The following is a 22,310-nucleotide window of genomic DNA, read 5'->3' on the forward strand; positions in this document are numbered from 1 at the left end:
ATAAAAAATTAATAAATATATGACAAAGTTAAAGTTGGCACAAATAAGATCTCAAAGCTACAAAATGATAAATATTCTCTAATTTAGTGCTCTTCTTATAAGAAAAGCAAACTGTAAAAATTATACAGAAAGACCCATCTACAGCAGTTATTTTAAACTTCCCCAACTGTCCTTTCATCTGAAGATATGGAAAACCTTAAGGTTATACCACACATTATTTTCAGTATGTGAAATACAAAAGAACAGCAGTCAGATATTTATAAATATTAACATCTCCTTTCTTGGACTGCCTCAAGCTCATGCAAAGTCATGCAGTGTTTACTCCATGCCTCCATGTTGTCTGTTAGCTTCTCATTAACTGAGGAAACATGAACCTGATTCTTGAGAATTAACAATTTAAGATATAAAACGGACACAAACTATCAGAGAAGGCAATCTATTGCTAAAGAAACAATGAACAAGTTAATAAATTCAAAAAGACCAAGTAAATGTTGGTAAACTAGTGCTCAACAAATCACAAGCATCACAGGTTACTCCAGGTTGGAAACTGCATTTGGAGCAAGCAGGTGAAAGTGTGGTCAGAGACCCAGAGGAACACTGGGTTCTTGGTCCTGAGAGAGGTGCATGACTCTATGAGTTGTGCCAGAATGTAGATCCAAGTTCTGATGGAAACATATGATTCTCAAGATGGGCCAAGTTTTATTTTTTAATAGCTGAGCTTCTAGTTGGCAACAAAAAAATCCTGTGCCAGCTGCTGAGGAAATAATATGCTGGGAGCTGGCAAGCACGGGCACTTGGAAAGCCAACAGGTATGGATATGGATGCATAGTGGATACCAAGGTGGTAATGCCAGAAGGCAGCTCCTAGATAAAGCCAAGGCCGTGCTATACTGCCTGTGAAGTGGGCCGCTTGACTGCATCCCCCAACATCTGGGAGAAGAACAATGGTGGGCATCTGGGAAAGGAAAAGTACATCATTTTCCTCAAGCTCTGCTTGCCACATTAGCCTAGATTAACTCAGGTTAGTTTCTGAGACACTGCAGGCAGATTCTGAGGTTGTGACCAAAGTTAGATAGATATTCAAAGTGGGGGAAGGGGTACATGGGCATCTTGGTCGGCTCAACTGCCATAGCAAAATACATTGGGGGACTTAAACAACAGACATTTATTTCTCACAGTTCTGGAAGCTGGAAGTTCAAGATCAGGGCGCCAACATGGTCGGGTTCTGGTGAGAGCTCTCTTCCTGGCTTGCAGACAGCTGACCTCTTGCTGTGTCCTCATATGGCAGAGGGAGAGAGAGTATGCTCTCCCGTCTCTCTTCTTACAAGGGAACAGATCCCATCATTAAGGCCCTACACTCATGACTTCATCTAACCCTAACCACCTCTCAAAGGCCCCTTCTCCAAATACCATCACATTGCCGGGGGGGGCGGGGGGGGGTTAGGGCTTCAACATAAGAATCCACGGTGGGGACACAAACATTCAGACCATAACAAGGGGAGATACAAAGAAAATGAAATGGACCTGGGCTCTCGTGGGACAACAGTAACAGGGAGAAGTCAGGTAGGGACAGAGAGGTGCTTGTGGGTTGAGGTGTAGCTAACTCAGAAAACAAAAAATAGCCCTAGGTGAGGAGTGACCTTCCTTCCATCCCTCAGCTCCATCTCTGCCCCCCTCTCTCTTATACACAATCTTTCTTTCACCATACTTCCCTAGCTTCTGTCATCAAAAATAGAGATGGGGACATACACATTTTCCAGAATAATTACTGGGCTGGCCAAAAAGATAGCTCAGGCTTTTTCCATACCATCTAACGGAAGTAAAAATGAGCAAATATAATAATGAGTACATGTCTCTAAAAAAGAGATTAGGCATTTAAAAAGTACAAAATAAAAAAAATTATTCAAGGAGCCTCCAACACATTTACAAAGCCTTTGGAGCTTAGAACCCTACTTACTCCAAAAGCTGCTCTGTCTCCTGAACAGGCAGTAAAGAACTAAGGTAATCATCCAGAGAATTCAACTGGAAGAAAACATAGATGCACAGATGGTTGTGGCTAGAGAGTACCTTCAACAAAGATCTAATCACAGAAGGGCACACTATTCCCAGTTCATTCAGACATGGGGGGCTCTTTAAGACAGAGCAGCCTGATAAAAGACCAGAGACCCTAGCATTACAAAGGACTTTCAATTGCAGATGCCCTGCTGGTACAACTGACTCATTTACTCAACAAATATTTAATGAGTGCTCACTACACACCAGGCATTGCAATAGGTCTGGGGACACAGTAATGAACAAAGAGACAGAGGTCCTGCCCACAGAGGCTTACATTCTAAAGAGAAGGACAAAGACATTGAATAAGTAATTTCACAGTGTGCTGGTTTAGCAGAGGATATGCGTAGGAAAAACATCCTGAAGGAAGAGAGATTTAAGAGTGTGCTCATTTTCCTGCAGTTGTTCATCTAATTCTTCTAATATTTATTAATTCACTCGCTATTCCACAAACACTTATTAAGCACTTATGGGGGGCAGCTAGTAAGCTGGAGAATGGGCTTAGTAGTGGGGACAAAGGATGGATAAGATTCAGGGTTCCTCTGTCTGAGGAACAGATGCTCTGGTGGTGAAGGCCACAAAGAATTTACCTGTAAGACAATAAATGTGTGACATGGTATGAGAGCCAGGAGGCAGGAGAAACCTTCGGCTTAGGGGGCAGGGTGACTCTCCTGGAGGAATTAGAAGGAGAAGGGCGTTTCAGGCCAGGAGAGTTTCATGCACAACACCATGGAGATATGAGGACCATGAGGGGTCCCTTGAGGATGGCAGGTAAGAGAGGAGCACTGTAGTCTGACAACCTGGTCTTGAATCCCAGCTCTGCTCCCCTCCCCAGCTGCGTGAGCTTGGACAAGCTGCTTAACCTTTCTGAGCTTCAGGCTCCTCATCTGAAAAATGATGCTCGTGTTGATCACCTTGTTGTATTATTGAAATAATTAGCAATGCACATAAAAAAAAAAAAAAAGGAAAATCTCAACACCAAGTTCCTGGTAAATACTCCATGGTGGTAATTAGAAGTGGTGGGGAACAAGGCTGGCAGGCAAGTTGGAGTCAGAATGCTAAAAGACCCAAGTAAGTTGGACTAAGGTTTTTTACCCTGTAGCTACCTAATTTGGAATAATCATCCCCTACCTCCCACCTTGTATCCTGTCTGGGGCACGATATTAAGCTTAAGTGCCAACCATGGAGCTAAGTGTTTTTAATATATGCGATCTAATTTCATCGTCAGAGCAACGTTGTGGTGGATATACTACCACAAATCTTCACTTTAGAAATGAGGCTTAGTGAGGTCTAGTGTTATGCCCAAAGGGACCCAGCCAATCAAGCAGCAATTTAATCCTTGCTTTCCTGCCTGCACCCTGCACCTTCTAGCTCAGCTTCTGGCTTAGCACCTGCCTGGCTCAGCAGCCCTCCTTCATCTCCACTCTCAACTGTCCAGAATGCCCTACTTGCTCCCCCAGCCTCAAAGCTTTCCTGAGTAGCTGCCTTGCCCAACTGTCCCCTTGGGCTGCAGCTCCCTGAGCATCATTCACCTCCACCACCTGCCAGCTCAAGCCGGGACTGGAGCTCTGCTGCCCCCTCCTGGCCTGGGCCAGAACCTCATCTGCTCCCTGGGGCCCTCAGCTCAGTCCTGACATTCCATTTCCTCAGTACCTCAAGATTTGAAAGAACTGTACCATTTGCTGTGAATTATCCTGACAATTTCCTCAGGTTTCCACTCTGCTGATGTGGCATACATACACATGACAAGCTCTGTTTATTATTATGTGCTTAATTCGCTTCTAGATACAGGTTACAATCAGAACTCAAGTTTACTTCACTGAACATTTTTATTACCTTATGTGTTCACACTGAGGGAAAAAGGAGAGGAAGGACTCACTCGAGTCCCATAGGAACCACTAAAAATGTTCCCACTCACACAAGAAATCTTCAGAGGCTTATAATGACTGAACTAGAACTCTAGGCCAGGCTGATTTACTGAATTATATAATTTGAATTTGGTTACATTTAATAACATAGTCTTATTTTCTCAGTGCTTGTCCTAACAGGGAGCTTTGAAAAAACAGGTAAGATTCACTTGAATGAATAGGTAGCAGTGCATTTATATCCTGTTAAAGATAACACTTGGACTGACTAGTTGTCACAACTAAAGAACAATTTTGTATGTCTGTGAAAGTCCCACATGGACGGTTGTCACTAAGTTAAAGAGTCACTAACTAACCCTTCAAGATAGTACAAGAAGTAAGGCAGACCAAGCTGAAAAGTACAAGAGGGACTTCCCTGGTGGCGCAGTGGTTAAGAATCCACCTGCCAATGCAGGGGACACAGGTTCGATCCCTGGTCCGGGAAGATCCCACATGCCACAGAGCAACAAAGCCACAACTACTGAAGCCTGTGACGAGAGCCCGTGTTCCACAACAAGAGAAGCTACCGCAATGAGAAGCCCACACACCACAACGAAGAGTAGCCCCCGCTCGCCACAACTAGAGAAAGCCCACATGCAGCAACAAAGACCCAATGCAGCCAAAAATAAAAAATAAATAAATTAATTAAAAAAATTAAAAGTACAAGATTCTGTGCAATGCAAGCAAAAGTCCCTACTAAACAGTCCATGAAGACTGAAAGTGGGAAGAAATCATTCAAATACTGCATTATAAGTAACAATAAATGTGTAAACATAACTACAGATTTGTTATCTCCTACTCTTCTTTGTTCTGGTTTGTAATATTAGTCAAATTCTGTCTATAATCATGACAAATCAAAGAAAGTACACTTTTAACGAAGAATGCTACCACAAACTAGTAAAGAAAACAGTTAAGAGCACGTCATATGTATTACTTTTTTAGCAGACCATTCTGAACAGAGTGTTACCTCTAGTCTAGCTTTTTTAAAAAATATTTTTGCACCAGAATTTTGGTGAATTTTTCAACCATATCACCCTGAAGCATGACTTAAGAAGTAATTAACTGATGATGATGCATTTGTTAACCAAGTTAAACTCAGCATCCTGGCACTAATGCTCACAACTCTCCAACCCCTGCCCACCAAACACTTCAGGCAAATGCAGTCAGCTGCTTAAGGCAGCAGGTGACAAAATTTACCATGAAGTAAGTCAGGTATTTTGAAATTGAGGTTCTTGCCTATGAATTTTGGGTTCAACAACAACGAAAAACAAAATTCATTTAACCCTCTGCTTGATGGGCAAACTGTATTCCTTTTCTCTTTTTCTTTACTCTGTCATATGACTTTTTTGGTTACAATGGCAGTTACGTTCTTATCAAAATCTTTCATCAGGCAGTCTTAAAATGCATAACAAGTGCACATATGTGCCCACTTCCCCTTTCTGCACAAAGTCACACCTTGCAATATGATTTTTGTCTGCATTTTAATCTATGTATTTGCTTTAAAATCATTTTCATATAGCAAAATGTTAGTATTTAAATATAAGTAAAAAACTTATTCAGTAACCACTCAGAACTACCATTCTTTGATCCAGTAATCATCAAATAAAATGTTTTGAGCACATGCTCCCAAATTGTGTATACTTATGTACCTATAAATGCAATACATATGCTACTGAACCAATATGTAATGTTCTTTTCAAAACATTTTAAAAAAGCAAAAATTAGAAAAAAAAATATGTTCTTCTAGCATCCCATTATACTATGCACCCCCTGGATACGAACATCTCACTAGAGCAGGAGACTAGAGCAGGAGACCTCTGCTCTAGTTAAGATATGAGTGAATGCTTTAGTTAGCTCTAAACTCTATTCAAACTAAGAAAGAATAACTTTTCATTAAAAAAATGCTTATTTAAACAGTCTCAACTTAAAGGACCTTAATTAGTCCACCTGTCACATGTGTGTGGCATATAGAAGGATTATTCAACATGCAGATAATATATTAGTAAACAGAAAAATGAATTAAACTTTACTAATTAGAAGCAAATCTTTATTGATTTAGCATATTACTTTATAATGATTGTCACTTCAAATATAATTGAAGAATGAGCAACTTGAAATCTAATTATTATACACAAAACAAATGGCCCTCCAATAGTCTTTGAATGTGAATGCTGATCATGGTATGGAAATTTAACTTAAACACATTTCAAATAAAGATACTTCATTTTCAGAAACATGAATGATGATTGGAGCTAGCCAACGTGATATGTAGGTTAAGAACTGCAACTGATATAGTTTCAACAGATGTAGAAAAAGGATGAGAATGAACTTAAAGCCTGTGCCCACTGGAAAAACTAATATCAGGTTGACATGTTCAAAGTAAAAGGGAGATTAAAGGTAATTCCTTGAATAAATGAAGTTTTGAGATCATTTTAACCTGAAATTCTCGTATAACTGAGGAGGAGACTGATCTAGGTCAGGGGTCAGCAAACCTCCAGCCAAGGGCCTAATACAGCAGTCACTTATTTTTGAACAGTCCACAACTTAAGAAGAGTTTTTACATTTTAAAATGGTTTTTAAAAATCAAAAGAATGTGATGTGAAAATTATATGAAATTGAAATTTTACTGTCATAAAGTTTTATCGGAACACAGCCATGTGCACTGGTTTCTGCATTGTCTATGGCTGCTTTCACTCAATCATCAGAGTTGAGAGTTGCCACAGAGATCTGCAGCCCACAACACCTAAAATAGTTACTGTCTATCCCTTTACAGGCTCTTTACCCAGTGTAGGTAACTGATCTTAATCCCTTCAATCCCACACTTCCCCTTTTTATTCTAGTGTAGAGTGCTGCAGGGTTTCTTTTTTCTTTCTTTTTTTTCAACCAACATGGTAAGTTCTCTCTTACCCACCCCCCTCACTTATCTACATTGTGAGTTAGTGGCAAGTTCTGAGTCCCACATCTTTAGCCCAAGACAAAGCTGCTTCTATAGGCACCTTTTGTTCTCATAATGGTTTCTTTCTCTTTATCTATAATTTTGGTTTTCGGTTGATACAAACTCAGTCATTTTTTTTTTTTACAGGCTTTCTTTGGTCTGATAATCAACCTACCCTCCCAACCTTATCTGTCATTACAATGTTCATGCTTTGTAAAGTCTGAAAAATAAAATGTACACCCCACATTCTTCTGCCAGGTTTTTTTTGCCTTTTGCTTTAGAATGTATTTTCCATCTGGAATGCTCTTCACCAAAGCTCTACCTTGTTAAAATCCTGCCAAAATTCAAGATCCACCCCTCCCAATGAAGACCTCAATCTTCCCAGTCAGAATTATCACTCTGTTGTAAAGACTGCTGTAATTCTCATTATCTCCATCTGGTATTAGTTTTATTTATCTATCTCATATTAGATTAATTGTTGGTGCCTTACAAGTAAACTATACATGCGGAGGCCAAGTAGTGTTTTATTTATGATATTCATTTATACTCTATCCCTCTCACCCTGCCCCCTGCACCATAAATTGCCTAGCTCATAGTTATTCAAAGGATCAGACTTGTAACAGAGAGGACATTAAGTGGCATGAAGACATGGAATTAAATAACAAGGAATCAAAAAATGACAACATCATTCTCTTTTCAATTATTTTCAATCGTCTGATTACATCAAGAAGAAAGCCTCAATTTGTGCCACTATGGTTTTAACTTTGCTAATCTTTGATAATCTCCCTTTTTAACAAAGAGAAAACAATTCTCAGGTTTGGAGCCTTCTGGAGGCAAGAATTTCTAGCTATGATTTAGGAAAAATGCTTTGTTCTTATTGCCTCTATTTAATGAAAATAAGTATTCTCAGTAAATAAATTTAGGTTAACAAAAATGAGGTGATTTAAACAAAAATATTAAGCAAATTATAGCACAGATGGTATGCATATACAACAGAAATCAACAGTAATACACAAAAATGTCAGAAACATTTGGTTGTAGCAGATAATCAATAAAGCCAAATGACTTTATTCCATCAAACTCCTTGTTAACCAGCTACATAACTAAAAGAAAATCATGTAAAAGACTAGCTTCAAGCTTCTGAGACAGTGGTTCTCAACAGAGGAGGGTGTGACACTTGATAATGTCTAGAGACATTTTTGGTAGTCACAATTGGTGGGGGTGGGGTGGCTGGGGGAGGATTGCTTCTGGCATCTAGTGGGCAGAGGCCAGGGACACTGCTACACATCTTACAATGCACAGGACAGCCCCACATCAAAGAATTATCTGGCCCCAAATGTCTACAGTGCCAAAGTTGAGAAACTGCTCTGAGAGAAAGAGCAAGCTTTACAGGTACTACCTTTTGCCCATCATTATAAATCATTCTCTGTGCAGCACTCTGTCCTGATTTGATCTGCCACTGATAAGATTGCTGAGGAAAATCTCCCACCCAAACCTTTCATTATTTTACATCACCCACACAGCCACTGCCCTCCATTAGCAATTAGAATTTTAAAATAGACTGCACTGAAGAGTACATGTTCTTTGTATGCTAATACTATGCCATCAATATTTAGATCTAACTTCCTAATTAAACCATTGGAGTTATGAAATTTTCAGATTTTCCTGCACTATCAAATAGATTTTTAAAAGTAATTAAGGTAAAGATTAATACAATTTGAGTAAAACTTTGATTCTAGCTGCTATTGACTTCATGTAAAGTTATTCTTTGGCTTGAACTATATGGTTCATTGACTCAAATAATATATTTTGCAGAATAAACCTGACCTTGAAATTTTAAAAATTCAGTATTTTTTATTAGATGTTAGCTTTCATGAAAGGGAGTCTAAAGAGAACTACTTTTTAAGCTAGCAAAAAAAAATCATTAACATAAAACAACATAACAATTAGTAGTTGAAACAGTTCGCTTGGCTACCACTCAGTACTTTATTCTCAAAAGTATTATTGCAAACACATAATCTACACAGATGTGTCTGAGGGTAAAGCATTTACAAGAAAAGTCTTTGAAGCTATTTTGTGGTTAGTGTTTTCGTTCTCTTTCTTTTTTTTCAAGTAAAGTTCACCAGAACAACTTAGAAGCTGATAGCACCTGTGTCTTTTTATTTTTCCAAATTAGGAGTTATTTTTACCCTTGCAACAGTATTTAAACATGGAAAAATAGTGCATTCTTAAATTAATGAGCCTATCATAATCTTCACTTGACTTTAAGGCTCTTTACAATGAGAGTATTTTCAAATTTAGCATTTACTATGTATTAACTTTAGTGGTTGGCATAGCTTGGAGGCATTTCATGCTTTTAAATTCAAGTTGATTTAACTCCTAATTCTGACATGCCTGTGGTAAAATGATAGCAAAGGTGAAACTGAATCCCTTTCATTTCAGAGCCACAAAGCACTCTGCCAACAGAAAAGCAGCATTATTTTCAACACCAACAAGCTACAGAGGTGGCAGTTATCAATACTGCCAAGAAAGGAAACCAGTGCTGAGTGAGATTAAGATCATGGTCACACACGTCAAACAGGTCACCAGATTTCCCTTTCCTTGGGGTCCTTAGAACTGAGATCATCACATCAGGACCCACAGTGCCTGGCCCACTTTGTTATCATTCATTCATTCTCTTCAAAATCATTTGTTGAGCACCTACTGAGTACTGAGTACTATGCCAGGCAATGAGCACCCAAGAGTGAACCAGCCAAATCTACAGACCCTGCCTTCCAGAACTTGTAGTCAGTGTTGGTGCGAAGAGCCTGTGCAGCCCCAGTTTCTGTTCTCCCAAATGCAATCCCACCTTGCTACTGTGTCAACTGCCTGAGAAGAGAATCAGGTGCACAGAGAACAAGAGAGGGACTGAACAAGTATACTTTAAATTCCTAGTGAGATAAAAAAAGAAAAACAACATCATCCCCAGAAGAGCTTAAGATACAAAGTACACTGCGTGTGGCAGGAGATCCATAGCCAGCTGTGGGGATACGCTGGATAGGCTGTGGGGCCCTAAAGGACAGTGTGAGGGAAAGACCAAGAGCCCAAGAAGCACTGGCTAAGAATGGCTCAGGAACGGACTTGAACAAACGGAAGGAAGGGAAAAGGGAAAAGAGAGGATCCGATTCCTCCCCAGCCAGGAGCACAGGTTGGAGCCCTCCTTTTCAGAAAATGCACACTTTTCTGTTTCCTTACAGGAAGCATTTGCTGACCATTACCTGGGAACAAAGTTACATGTTACCGAGTGGACTACAGCCCTGCTCAGGCCTCTGGATTCCTCCACTCCACAGTGAAGGTGCTCCTGGTCCAGCCTCCTGAACTGCTCAGCCAGTCCAGAATATACTCCACTCAGCAGGCCTCATGGAGAAACCAGAGTTTTTCCAATAGTGTTTGAAAAGGGAAACCCAATAATGTTGGAAGGAAAGACAGGGGGATTTTTCTTTACAGAGCTATGCAATCAGTCACTACTCAATGTTACCAATTGTTCTGCATGGCATCTTTCGAAAGGAAGATACTCATACTCATACTTTCATCTGGCATACACAGATTTACGGGGCCTAAAACAGTACTTTTCAAACTGAATCACAACCTACTAGTGGGATGTGAAATCACGTAGGTTCAACCAATATTTTAAGGAACTAGAATAAATTAAACAGCACAGAATAGGGAAATATAGAGTACACTGCTGGTAATAAAAATAAACATTGTTTTATGAAGCTTTTATTCCATTTATATACACATGACTCACTATCTAAATTTGTTTCCTGAGCAAGAACACACATAACAAGGGATCCTATATAATTATGCTTAAATTAGGTTGCTATATAAGTTCAAGTTGGGTGGTGGGCAGGTACTGAAAGTCATTAGCCTAAAGAAACTATAGTTAAATGTAATGGAAATTTAAAAAGAAAAGATTCCAAAAACTCAATTTCTACGCTGAAAAAGAGAGCAAAACCTAAGTATTTCTCAAAATACTTTAATTCTGTGATTTTCACACTTTTATTCTCTTGTCCTAATTATCTTTCATTTGCTTCCCTGAACTTGTGTGTGTGTGGGAATACATCTGATTTTGTTACAAACATTCTTTCAATCTCATAAAACAGACAGAAACAAAAGGTGAGAAATAACTGAAGAGAGAACATGGGTTTGGATGCACAGGGCCAAATCATCACCACAGAGCAGCCCAGGCCAAATCCTGTCCCTCTGTTTGCCAAACCACCTGGCAGAATCTGGACCAGAGGGAGGGTCCCTTCTCCCTTGGAAAAACCTTTAAAACACCAATTTCTCAAATCACTGGGCAAAGGACCAACCACTCTTTAAGATATGGAGTCCTGAACAGGATCACGGTCAATTTATTTTTTTGGAGTAGAACTGAATTTGTTGTAACGTGATTTTTTGTAACTTTTAAACAAATTTTATAAACATAGCAGTATTTTCAAATGTGGTTTTGGGAAAATAAATTAGTTTGCCTGAAACTCTTAGATAATTCCTTTCAACACCCTTCGGCCCCTGCTTCAGTCCCTGCTTCAGCTCCTGCCTCACCCTCATCCTGAAAAAGAAAGCTATCACATCTACCCTGGTCTGAATGGATTGGTGGATGGTGCTGTCAGTACCATCCAGGGGATTCAAGTGGTTACAGCCTTGGGAATTTTGTTCCCTGAAATCCCCCAATACATCCTCAAGCTATGTTGCCCTAATGGTCACTTGTCCATTTTCTTTTTTTCTTTTTTTTTTTTTTCTTTTTTGCAGTATGCGGGCCTCTCACTGTTGTGGCCTCTCCCGTTGTGGAGCACAGGCTCCAGATGCGAGGGCTTCAGCGGCCATGGCTCACGGGCCCAGCCGCTCCGCGGGCATGTGGGATCTTCCCGGGACCGGGGCACGAACCCGTGTCCCCTGCATCGGCAGGCGGACTCTCAACCACTGCGCCACCAGGGAAGCCCTGTCCAATTTTCTTGAATTCAGGAGTCACTAGTTTACAACACGTAATTGTAATAGATTACTCTATAGCTTAATCTATACTTGATCTGGAGAGAACTGTCCACATCCTGGAACTAACCAAAATGGCACCACACAACACTAGGGGCATTGTTCTCTTACTCTTAATAACAACTGTGTTACTAATGAATTAAATATTTTGGCTTTAGAGTCACCACTGGCAGGCAGACTTGGCCCAAGACTGGGAGTAAAGAGAGTAAAGACTTGAAACCAATCGACTGAGCCTCAACTTTATCACTTGTGAGGAAGAAAACTTGTCACTCAGTCAATATCTACAAGTATAATTCTGTTGCATTCTCTGGCTTTATAGATTCTTACTAATTGTATTTGTAACAGAGCTGCTTTATGTTTTAGGTTTATTTTGTTGAAAAAAAAACAACTTTGACCATGAAGTGATAATATTTCTCAAAGTCTCAACCAAATGGAGTAAGTATGCACCTCACCAATTCTGCCATCTACAAAGAACTTACCTAATATACATAAATACTGAAAAAGAGGACAGAAGTAACAATTTAAAATCTCTTCTCAAAATATTTTAATTCTGTGATTTTCATGGTAATCAAATGATTAGCTAGCAGAGTGAGAGTCTTAGCAATATATAATTGATTTATATTCACGCTCCAAAATTTAGTACAAAATATAACAAGCTGTTTTAAAAAGTATATAATAAACTCCAAATTCCTTAGGTTTTCCCTATGAAGTCTGCCATCTTGTATATACACACAATTTGTAGTTTATTTTTCTACACATTTTCCCATTCCTTACATTAAAGGAAATTTCTTGAGCTTCCTGAGGGCAAAGCTTAATCACAAAGATAACGTGTGCTGATGGTAAGTCATAGCCAATTAGGAGCATCTAAGGTAAACGTTACTCAGAAAGCAGTTAGATTTGGTGTTGAGACAGTCCCTGGAGTACCATCAGGCACTTCCTCTACTAGGTGGCAGTTTCTAAAACTCATCAATTTTAAGTAGATTATCACTTTAATCAGAAGTTTACACTGTTCCACTGCAGCTCATCATACAATTATGTAGGCTTCAAACCTTACAAAAGGAGATATTTCATTTTCAACCTACTAGGGAATGCATACTACAGCAGATCTTCAGATGAACATTGAAAAACTTGATCAGAACAGGATGTTTATGTATGCATTATTCAATGCTCAAATATTCTGAAACATTTTAAAACAGTGGCAACTCCTAAATTTTCATTCAGAAGTTTTGCTTTTCTTCCACACCTTCTGCACTCAGTGAGCCATTAATAGTAGTGGCAATTCGGAGGGGAAAAGTGGCCCTTACAGTCCCACTAGGTACCAACATCCAGAATACCACACTGTAGTCTCCAATGCCATGAAAAATAAAATGGCTGTTAGCTAAACTGTTTCCAGCAAAAAAAGAATGGAAAATAAAATTGCAAAGAAATAGTTAAGTACAGAAGCTTCAACCTGTTAAACGCTGAAATTACATCTTTAGATTCCCTATAATAAAGGGCCTGGTTCTAAAATGAGTGTTGAAAAGAAGTCCCTTACCTATGGATAGCAGAAAGGAAAAAAGGAAAAAGGAAGGAAAGGAAAAATATTTTTCAATGGATAAAAATATGAGAGCATATGGCATCATTCACATGGCAAAACCACTACCTGTTTGGATCTTCACAGAAGGGATGAGGAACATTTCTACAACCCCAGGGAGGTGGTTTTCTGCATACATAATTTAAACAAATCACTCCAGCACATGAAAGAAGAGCCGCAGAACTCTTCTCACTAATTACCACCCCAAGGGCTGCTTTTTCTTTAAAGCCACACTAGTTCATTATTCTGCCTTCAACTCTCTTAAATGATTCATTTCCCCTTCACTCCTGAGCAGACTCTGCAGGGAAGCTAGTGTTTAAGTTTAATTTCTAGTGCCACTTGCTTTGAAGAGCTTGATGAGGGGAAAGAGAAAGAATCTAATTTAATAATTCTGTCATGATTTGGAGAGGCTCCCTCCACCCCCAATCCAAAAAATAACTAGACAAACAGGATCCTCTGGCAAGATATAATCGTGAGCAAAGACACCAGTTGGGAAAGCAGGGCCCACGTGCGGTGGGAGCTGTCACGCAAGGGAAGTGGCAGGCGGTGAGGAGGAGGGAGAGTGGGAGAGAGTCGGGCTGCTGCTAGCAGCTGCACCGGCCTGGGCGCTCCCGGGGAGACCCAACTCGCACTTGCATGGTGGTGAGCTCTCTCCCAGAGCGGGTAGAAACCGGAGGGCAGTGAGGCCAGCTCCCGCATCCTCGGGAGCTGTCGCTGCGAGAGGGAGAGCGCCCGCTGCGCGCCGCGGGCTTCCCCAGAAGCCCGAGCCCGCGCACAGGGCGCCCGGCTCTACCAGGTCCAGGGCGCCCCCCAACGCCCCAGCTCGCCACCCCGCCCCCTCCACCTTACCGTCCCAGCTCCGACTCCACCTCGAAGAAATCGCTCAAAGCATCCCTGTTGGAGCCGTCGATCCAGTAATCCGGGATGAGGCTCCCGGCCCCCGGGGCCACACTGGCGGTGACCGAAGAGCAGGACGAGGCGGAGCACGAGGGCACCGTGACTTTGAGCATCTTCGCGGCGGGACTCCGGAAGCCGCCGCCGCGGTCGCCACCGTTGCCGGAGCGAGAAGCCCCGCCGCCAGTCACCGCCTGCGAACGCAGGAGCGAAAGGTGGCGTCCTTCAAACACACGCACACACCCACGGCCGCCTCCCCCGGCGCCGTCAGCCGCGCTCGGGCTGCGGTTCCCTTTCTGCACGCTCTGGCGGGAGGGTGGGCGGAGAAGGGGCCGAGGAACTGGGAGACGGTGTGGAGGGAGAACCCCAGTCGCCGCTGGCAAGAGAGAGGAGGCGGCGGCACTGCAAAGGAGAGTGGTTCCCTCCCCCTTCGGTCCTTCCCTCCCTACCTCCCTCCACCGTGCCTTTCCAACCCCCCTCCCTTTTTTTTCCTTTCTCCCTCTCTGGCAGTGGCTGCGGTGGAGCCAGCTAGGGCGCCTCCGGATGCTGGAGACTGCGGAAGGCACAAGGGCCAAAGCATCATCCCACGCTACCTCCCGCTGGAATCGGGTGCCTGGAAGAGACCGAGCGCACAGGGACAATCGCTCCGAGTGTTGAGCGCCCAGCGCGCTCTGGGAGCACATGGGTCCGGGTGGCCAGCAGGATGGTGAGAAAGGGACCTGGCTGTTGCTGGCGCAACTCATCTCTCCTTGAGCGCGTCTAGGTGGCGAGCCCCTCCCACCCAGCACCAGCTAACCGGCCATCCCTTGTTCCTCCCTCTGTCAAAGGTTATATTGACGGCTGGGAAGGGTGTCCTCTGGTCGCCGATCCTCCAGGGCTCCAATGCCCAGAGCCAGTGAAAGCTGGAGGAAAGGGAAGTGTCTGGGTCCACGGTGACCTGACTCACCTTTGAATGAAGTCTTCAGTTGTAATAGGTGCTGCCGTGCTGCTGCTGGCACTGCATCCTGTGGCACTTTTGGAGCTCCTGGAAGGGCAGGTATTTGCTATGTCTAGTTGACTCCCAGCTTCTGAAGGCTAGCAACAGAAGTGACCCAGAGAATTACAGGTTTGGAAGGGCCCTATGGAATCCAACTAGTCCAGCCCTCGGCCTTAAAGCAGGACTTGTCATCATTCATGACAGAGAAGGCTGCTACATTTAAAGCTCTTTCCTCTTCCCAAGAGATGTGTCCCATCACAAGCATTCTAATGTCTGCCCATAAACCTTTAGGCTATCCTTCTAAGTATTGGTTAAATCTATATCATTTATATTTCTACCCTTGAACTTTTTTTAGATTTCAGCAGAAATGAACAACAATTAGTCATTATATTCTGTAATAAATCTTTGTATATATAAAGACATTACATCATATCTCATTTCTGGCTAAATAACTTTAAGCCCTTTATTTAATCTTACTTCACAGGTATTACTTTTAGTCTTTTTTCTTTTCTGACTTTCCTGCAACATGCATTAAACTCTTAGTGTGTCCCCATTCCTGATTACACCAGTAAACATGGTCCAATAGTTTCCACTATTACTGATTAATTTCTTACACTTAAGAGCTTTTGTGCTATATTGGTGAACTACCAAAAACAAAGCAAAACCAAAAAAAGCAAAAACAAACCCCCCAAATCTAACCAATTAATGATAGGAATTGACCCTTAGTTGATAGGAAATGAAAAATAAACTATACAGAAACTATTCTTCACAGGTAATTTTATGAAGATTAGCATATGATCAGTTTACAAATGGCCTAAAAAATAGCAAGTACATGTAGATTCACACAAAGTCAATTAATACTGAATTATATGGTGAAAGACAAAATGCTCACATGACTTGTTACTTTTCAGAGAATGAATTCACTAATCTTCACGTTAGAAAACCAAGTATACAAGCAAAGCAAGCTGATGAAGCTCTTGAAAGTAAATTCTAGTTCTTAATCAGTTTTCCTTGGCACTGACTGGTGGTGGGATGGGCATGAAGTAGTGGCTAGGTCACTTTTATTTACACCTTTTTGAGGTAAGTCCTGAAGTGGCAGCACTGCATGTAGATACTTGCCTGTTGTGAGCAATTCTTTTATTCACAATTCTTTTCAACTCATGAGTTGAAAGCAAGCATATTACACTGAAAGAGACGGTAAACCTTTTTTTCTCCTGCTATTTTAGGGAACGATAGCTAGAGAAACACCATTTCATGATACAGAGGTGATAGTAGAATTGATATTTACATTCAACATTGGTTTAGTTATTTGACACCTATGCTTTTCACAACTGGCTTTTCTAAAAGTGTTATTAGCTGCAGATTAAAAAGAGGGTATTTGGTTTCATGAATGTAGTTTATTTAAAAACTGAAGATGAAAAAATTTATTTTAAAACAGACGGAACAGGAATAGAATCTATGCAATTTACTGTCACTCATTATGCAATATCACCTAAAATGACAGAAAAGAAACAAATGCATATATCCACAAAAAGAAAGGAAGAAATAATATCAACTAAAACTTAAAATCTTGGAACAAATGAACAATGGTCACTCACTCAGAAGACTGGGTAGACCTGAAACCCAGATTTGCAATGGGAGAAGCCAATATGAAGAAATAGAATTCTTACCACAGAATTCCAGAAATCCTCAGGAATTAGAGTACCAGATCTTTCTAAAAGTGGAGTGAGAATAAGACATTGGTTCAGTGCTTTTTTATAAGAAGCTCTTAGGCCTCTACATTTCTTCTTCTATCATTCACAGCCAAAAAACACACTTCCTAAGTTCTTTGAAAAGAGAGCACATTTAATCTTTGGAAATTTTGAACAAAAAATAAAGTATGTCTTAGATCACAAGGTATAGCTACAAATGTATTAAACACAAAGGGATTCATGAAACTCTACATAATAAACAGTGAGACTTCCAGGTCCAACAGGCTCCCAGGATGCTGAAAAATAGGCTTGTATCTATCACAATCTCAGCCATGCAGAAATTGGAGGATTCCTCAATGAGAAAACTAAACAACCCAAGGTGAGGGGGATCTGTGGATACTGACAATTAGGATACCGCCCCTGCCAACAAAGGAACTTGGTTTTTGTTAACACCATACAGTGAAGCCCATCATTGAACAGGATCAGGAACCCAAAGCTACTAATGAGCTATTTTATGTCTCACTCAAATATAAATGGACAAGTTTCCATTCTGGTATGGCAAAGTAGCTGGTATGACTAACCTTCCTTAATATGACAATTATAATCTCTGAACTAAGTATAAAAACAGTTATTTAAATGTGCAGAAAGAACCACCAAAATCAGAAAACTGGAAATGATGCAACCCATGAAAGAAAGGAACTCTTCTGAATAAGATGCACATTTATTCAGCTTTTCCTCTGAGGGCTCTGCAGGCATCACAACTCTTAGTTGCTTGAGGTGTCAGAAAACAGAATTCAAGCCTGGCAGAGAGGCTGAAAATTGAGGAGGAAATTCCAGAAAGAAGGGACCACAGTGGAAGAATCCAAAAATCTACACGTAAGATGTGCTCAAATAATAGGCTAACCTCTGAGCTACATGTATGTGTGGGAAATTCTGAGGAACCCAGCAAAAAGGACAAAGCAATAACTGGAAGGTTGAAAACGCTAAGAAGAAATTTTAGCTGTTCTTCACCACAGGGGAGACATGGTTTGAAATATGAGTCCCATCAAATTTAACTGTGGGTTAGAAGAAAAAAAATCTATTCAGGAAAAAGATAATGGAATCCAGAATCTCTCCAAGGAGTCACTGACAATCCAGTCTACACACACGCATGCACAAACACACACACAAAGACTACATACATGAAGTGGTAGGAAAATGTGAACCATAGTCAAAAGAAAAATCAGTCAACAGAAACCAACCCCAAGATGACTCATAGGTTGATATTCATGGACAAATTATTTTAAACTGCTATTATAAATATGTTCAAATAATTAAAGGAAAAGATAGTCATAATTAGTGTACAGATGGGTATTCCTATCAGAGATATGAAAATGATTCAAAATAAACCATTAGAAATTTAAGAACTGAACAAGCAAACTACCTGGAATTTGGGGGAGAAAATCACTCAAAGGGTTTACAGAAGTGTGCAGATTGCAGGAGAAAGGGTGGGTGAACTTGAAAATAGAATATGGTATCCAACCTCCAAGATCATCCCCACTGATTTTCACTTCTTAGTATTCATGCTCTTCTGAGTTTACCTACTACATTAAATTACGGTTGACTTATGTGACAAATAGAATATGGTGGAAATGAAGGTGTGTGATTTCCAAGGTCATAAAAGCATTGCAGATTCTGCCCTGATCTCTTAGACTGCTTATTCTGATGGAAGCCGTGACATGAGGCTACTCAAGCAGCTCCAAGCAGATGCTGATGGGGAGAAGAACCAGCTTGCATGAGAGTAAGCCACAACTGAAGTAGATTCCCCAACCTCAATCAAGCCTTCAAATGACTGCAGCTCCAGCCAACATTTGACTATAACTTCATGAGAGACCTCAGCTGAAAACACCCAACAATTCAGAATTTCAGATGATTCAGAATTCTAAATTCATAGAAACTGTGAGAGCTAAATGATTATTGCTGCTATAAGTCACTGAATTTTGGAGTAATTTGTTATGAATCAATAGAGAACTAATAAAAACAGAAATTATCCAATCTAGAGAACAAAAAGAAATTTTTTTTTTTTTTTTTTTTTTTTTTTTTCTGTGGTACGTGGGCCTCTCACTGTGAGCACAGGCTCCGGACATGCAGGCTCAGCGGCCATGGCTCACGGGCCCAGGCACTCCGCGGCATGTGGGATCCTCCCGGACCGGGGCACAAACCCGTGTCCCCTGCATTGGCAGGCGGACTCTCAACCACTGCACCACCAGGGAAGCCCAGAAAAAATATTTTTTGAAAAATGAGCAATTCTCAGTGAATTTTTGGACAATATCAATTTACCTTACATGTAACTGAATTTCCAGGAGGAAAGGTGAAAGATTCCGGCAGAAAATTTATTTGAAAAAATAATAGTTGAGGGCTTCCCTGGTGGCGCAGTGGTTGAGAATCTGCCTGCTAATGCAGGGGACACTGGTTCGAGCCCTGGTCTGGGAGGATCCCACATGCCGCGGAGCAACTAGGCCCGTGAGCCACAACTACTGAGCCTGCACATCTGGAGCCTGTGCTCTGCAACAAGAGAGGCCGCAATAGTGAGAGGCCCGCGCACCACGATGAAGAGTGGCCCCGCTTGCCACAACTAGAGAGAGCCCTTGCACAGCAAAAATAAATAATTAATAAACTCCTACCCCCAACATCAAAAAAAAAATAGTTGAAATGTCCTCAAATTAGGTAAACGACATCAACTTACAGATTCAAGAATCTCAGAAACCCAAAGAGAATAAATAGAAATAAAATCATACATAGGTCTATCTAAGTCAAATGCTCCCAACAATAGATATATATATATATTTTTTTTTTTCTGTACGCGGGCCTCTCACTGTTGTGGCCTCTCCCGTTGCAGAGCACAAGCTCTGGACACGCAGGCTCAGCGGCCATGGCTCACGGGCCCAGCCGCTCCGCGGCATGTGGGATCTTCCCGGACCGGGGCAAGAACCCACATCCCCTGCATTGGCAGGTGGACTGTCAACCACTGTGCCACCAGGGAAGGCCCCAACAATAGATTTTTAAAGAAGTTCTGAAAGCATCCCCTTCTGAGAGAGAGAAAGAGGGGGGAGGGGGAATATATTATATATAAAGGAAAGTAATACAAATGACAGATGATGCCTCATCAAAAATACTGTAGGATAAAAAACAATGGAATTATATCTCTAAAGTTTTTTAACTTTGAAGATATTTAACTACTAAAAGAAAAAAAAAAACCAGTAGATCCAGAACTCCATACCAAAGGAATATTTTTAGGCTGAAGGGAAATAACCAAGATGGAAACTCAGACATACTCCCCCCACAAAAAAAGACAGCAAAAATGGGATATATGGGTAAATAAAAAAGGCTATATTTCATATTCTTCTCTTATTTAGAAGACAACTCATGGTTTAAGTCAAAAATTATAACACTGAATTTTGTGGTTTATAATATATGTAGAGGTAAAATACAAAATACTACATATAATTCCTTCTAAATAATATTCAAGAAAAGGCAAAATGAAGTGACAGAATGCAGATTGGTGGTTCTCAGGGGCCAAGGAAGGGTAGAGGATTGACTGAATATGGGTTTGGGGGGATTTGGGTGGACATAGAAAGTTCTCTATCTTGAGTTTGATCGTTGTTACATGATTTCATGCATTTCTCAAAACTCTTCAATTATACTTTTAAAAATAATGGATTTTATTGTGTGCAAATTGTATCTCAATAAAGCCAAATAAAAACTGTAACAGTAGCATCAGCAATTCTTTTAGGTAAAATTAAAAGTCCATAAATATTGAAAAGGAAGACATTAAACTGTTCCCATTTATAAATGACTCGATTTTTACATTAAAAATCCTAGGATTTGACTTAGGTTCCTAATATTAATAAATGAATTTGGCAAGGTCACAGGGTACAAGGTCAAAATAAAATAATCAACTATATTTCTACATGCTGCAGGAAACAACTGGAAATGCAATAAAAATATTTCATTCACAACAAGGGTCCTCAACCAACGGACCGCAGACTGGTACTGGTCCGTGGCCTGTGAGGAACCAGACCGCACAGCAGGAGGTGAGAGGTGAACAAGTGAGCAAGCTTCATCTGCCACTCCCCACCACTTGCATTACCACTTGAACCATCCCCCCCACCCCCGTCCATGGAAAAATTGTCTTCCATGAAACTGGTCCCTGGTGCCAAAAAGATTGGGACCACTGATTTACAATATAATAAAACAAGCATAAAATATTACGAATCGATTCAACAGAAGGTATTCAAGTCTTTTACAGTGAAAACCACCATATATTGCTAAGAGAAATAAATGGAAAGATATACTATGTTCATTGATTGAAGCTTCAGTATTGTTAACAAGTTGATTTTCCCCTAATTGAGATGTAGACTAATATAGTACGCTTTGGAGAAATCGAAAAGTTTATTCTAAAATGTATAAAGAAATACAAAATACTTGGAATATAAAACCAATCCTAAAAAAGAACAAAGTTGGAGGTCTCATTATATTTGATTTCAAAATTTACAATAAAGCTACAGAAATAAAGACAGTGTGGCATTGGTGTAAAGAAAGAAAGAATAGGTCAATGGAAAAGAATAGAGTTTAGAAGTAAAATGATACACGTGGTCAATTAATCTTTGAAAAAAGTAACAAAGCAATTTAATGCACAAAGAAAAGTCTTTTCAATAAATAGTACTAGAACAATTGGATAAATATATAGGTAAAAATGAACCTCAAAATTTTCCTTGTGACACAAACAAAAATTAATTTAAGACGGATCATAAACCTATGCATATAAGCTAAAACTACAGTAGTACTTTTAAAAGAAAAGACTAAATCATATCTTCAGGAACTTACAGAAGATAAAAATGTCTTAGGCCAGGGCTTCCCTGGTGGCGCAGTGGTTGAGAATCTGCCTGCCAATGCAGCTGACATGGATTCGAGCCCCGGTCTGGGAAGATCCCACATGCCGCGGAGCAACTGGGCCCGTGAGCCACAATTACTGAGCCTGCGCGTCTGGAGCCTGTGCTCCGCAACAAGAGAGGCCGCGATAGTGAGAGGCCCGCGCACCGCAATGAAGAGTGGCCCCCGCTTGCCACAACTAGAGAAAGCCCTCGCACAGAAGCGAAGACCCAACACAGCCATAAACAAATAAATAAATAAATAAGAATCCGCAAAAAAAAAAAAAAAAAAAAAAATGTCTTAGGCCAAAGTGAGTGCTAAACATAAAAAAATTAAAAATTGGAATTTAT

General features: G+C 40.6%; 1 protein-coding gene across 3 annotated transcripts in view; it reads right to left on the reverse strand.

The window, feature by feature from the left end:
- CAMK4 (calcium/calmodulin dependent protein kinase IV) overlaps window positions 1-15,075 on the reverse strand; it is a 239,444-nt gene extending 224,369 nt beyond the window's left edge. For all 3 annotated transcript variants that reach the window (XM_032626763.1, XM_032626762.1, XM_032626761.1), the window contains exons 1-2: window positions 14,976-15,075; window positions 14,338-14,576 (exon numbers count right to left, since the gene is read on the reverse strand). In XM_032626763.1, the coding sequence (XP_032482654.1) occupies window positions 14,338-14,576; window positions 14,976-15,065 (329 nt within the window). In that variant the 5' untranslated portion in view covers window positions 15,066-15,075. The remainder of the gene's footprint in view (window positions 1-14,337; window positions 14,577-14,975) is intronic.
- Window positions 15,076-22,310: the final 7,235 nt, after the last annotated feature.

This window comes from Phocoena sinus, chromosome 3, assembly GCF_008692025.1.
Source record: "Phocoena sinus isolate mPhoSin1 chromosome 3, mPhoSin1.pri, whole genome shotgun sequence".
NCBI classification, from domain to species: domain Eukaryota; kingdom Metazoa; phylum Chordata; class Mammalia; order Artiodactyla; family Phocoenidae; genus Phocoena; species Phocoena sinus.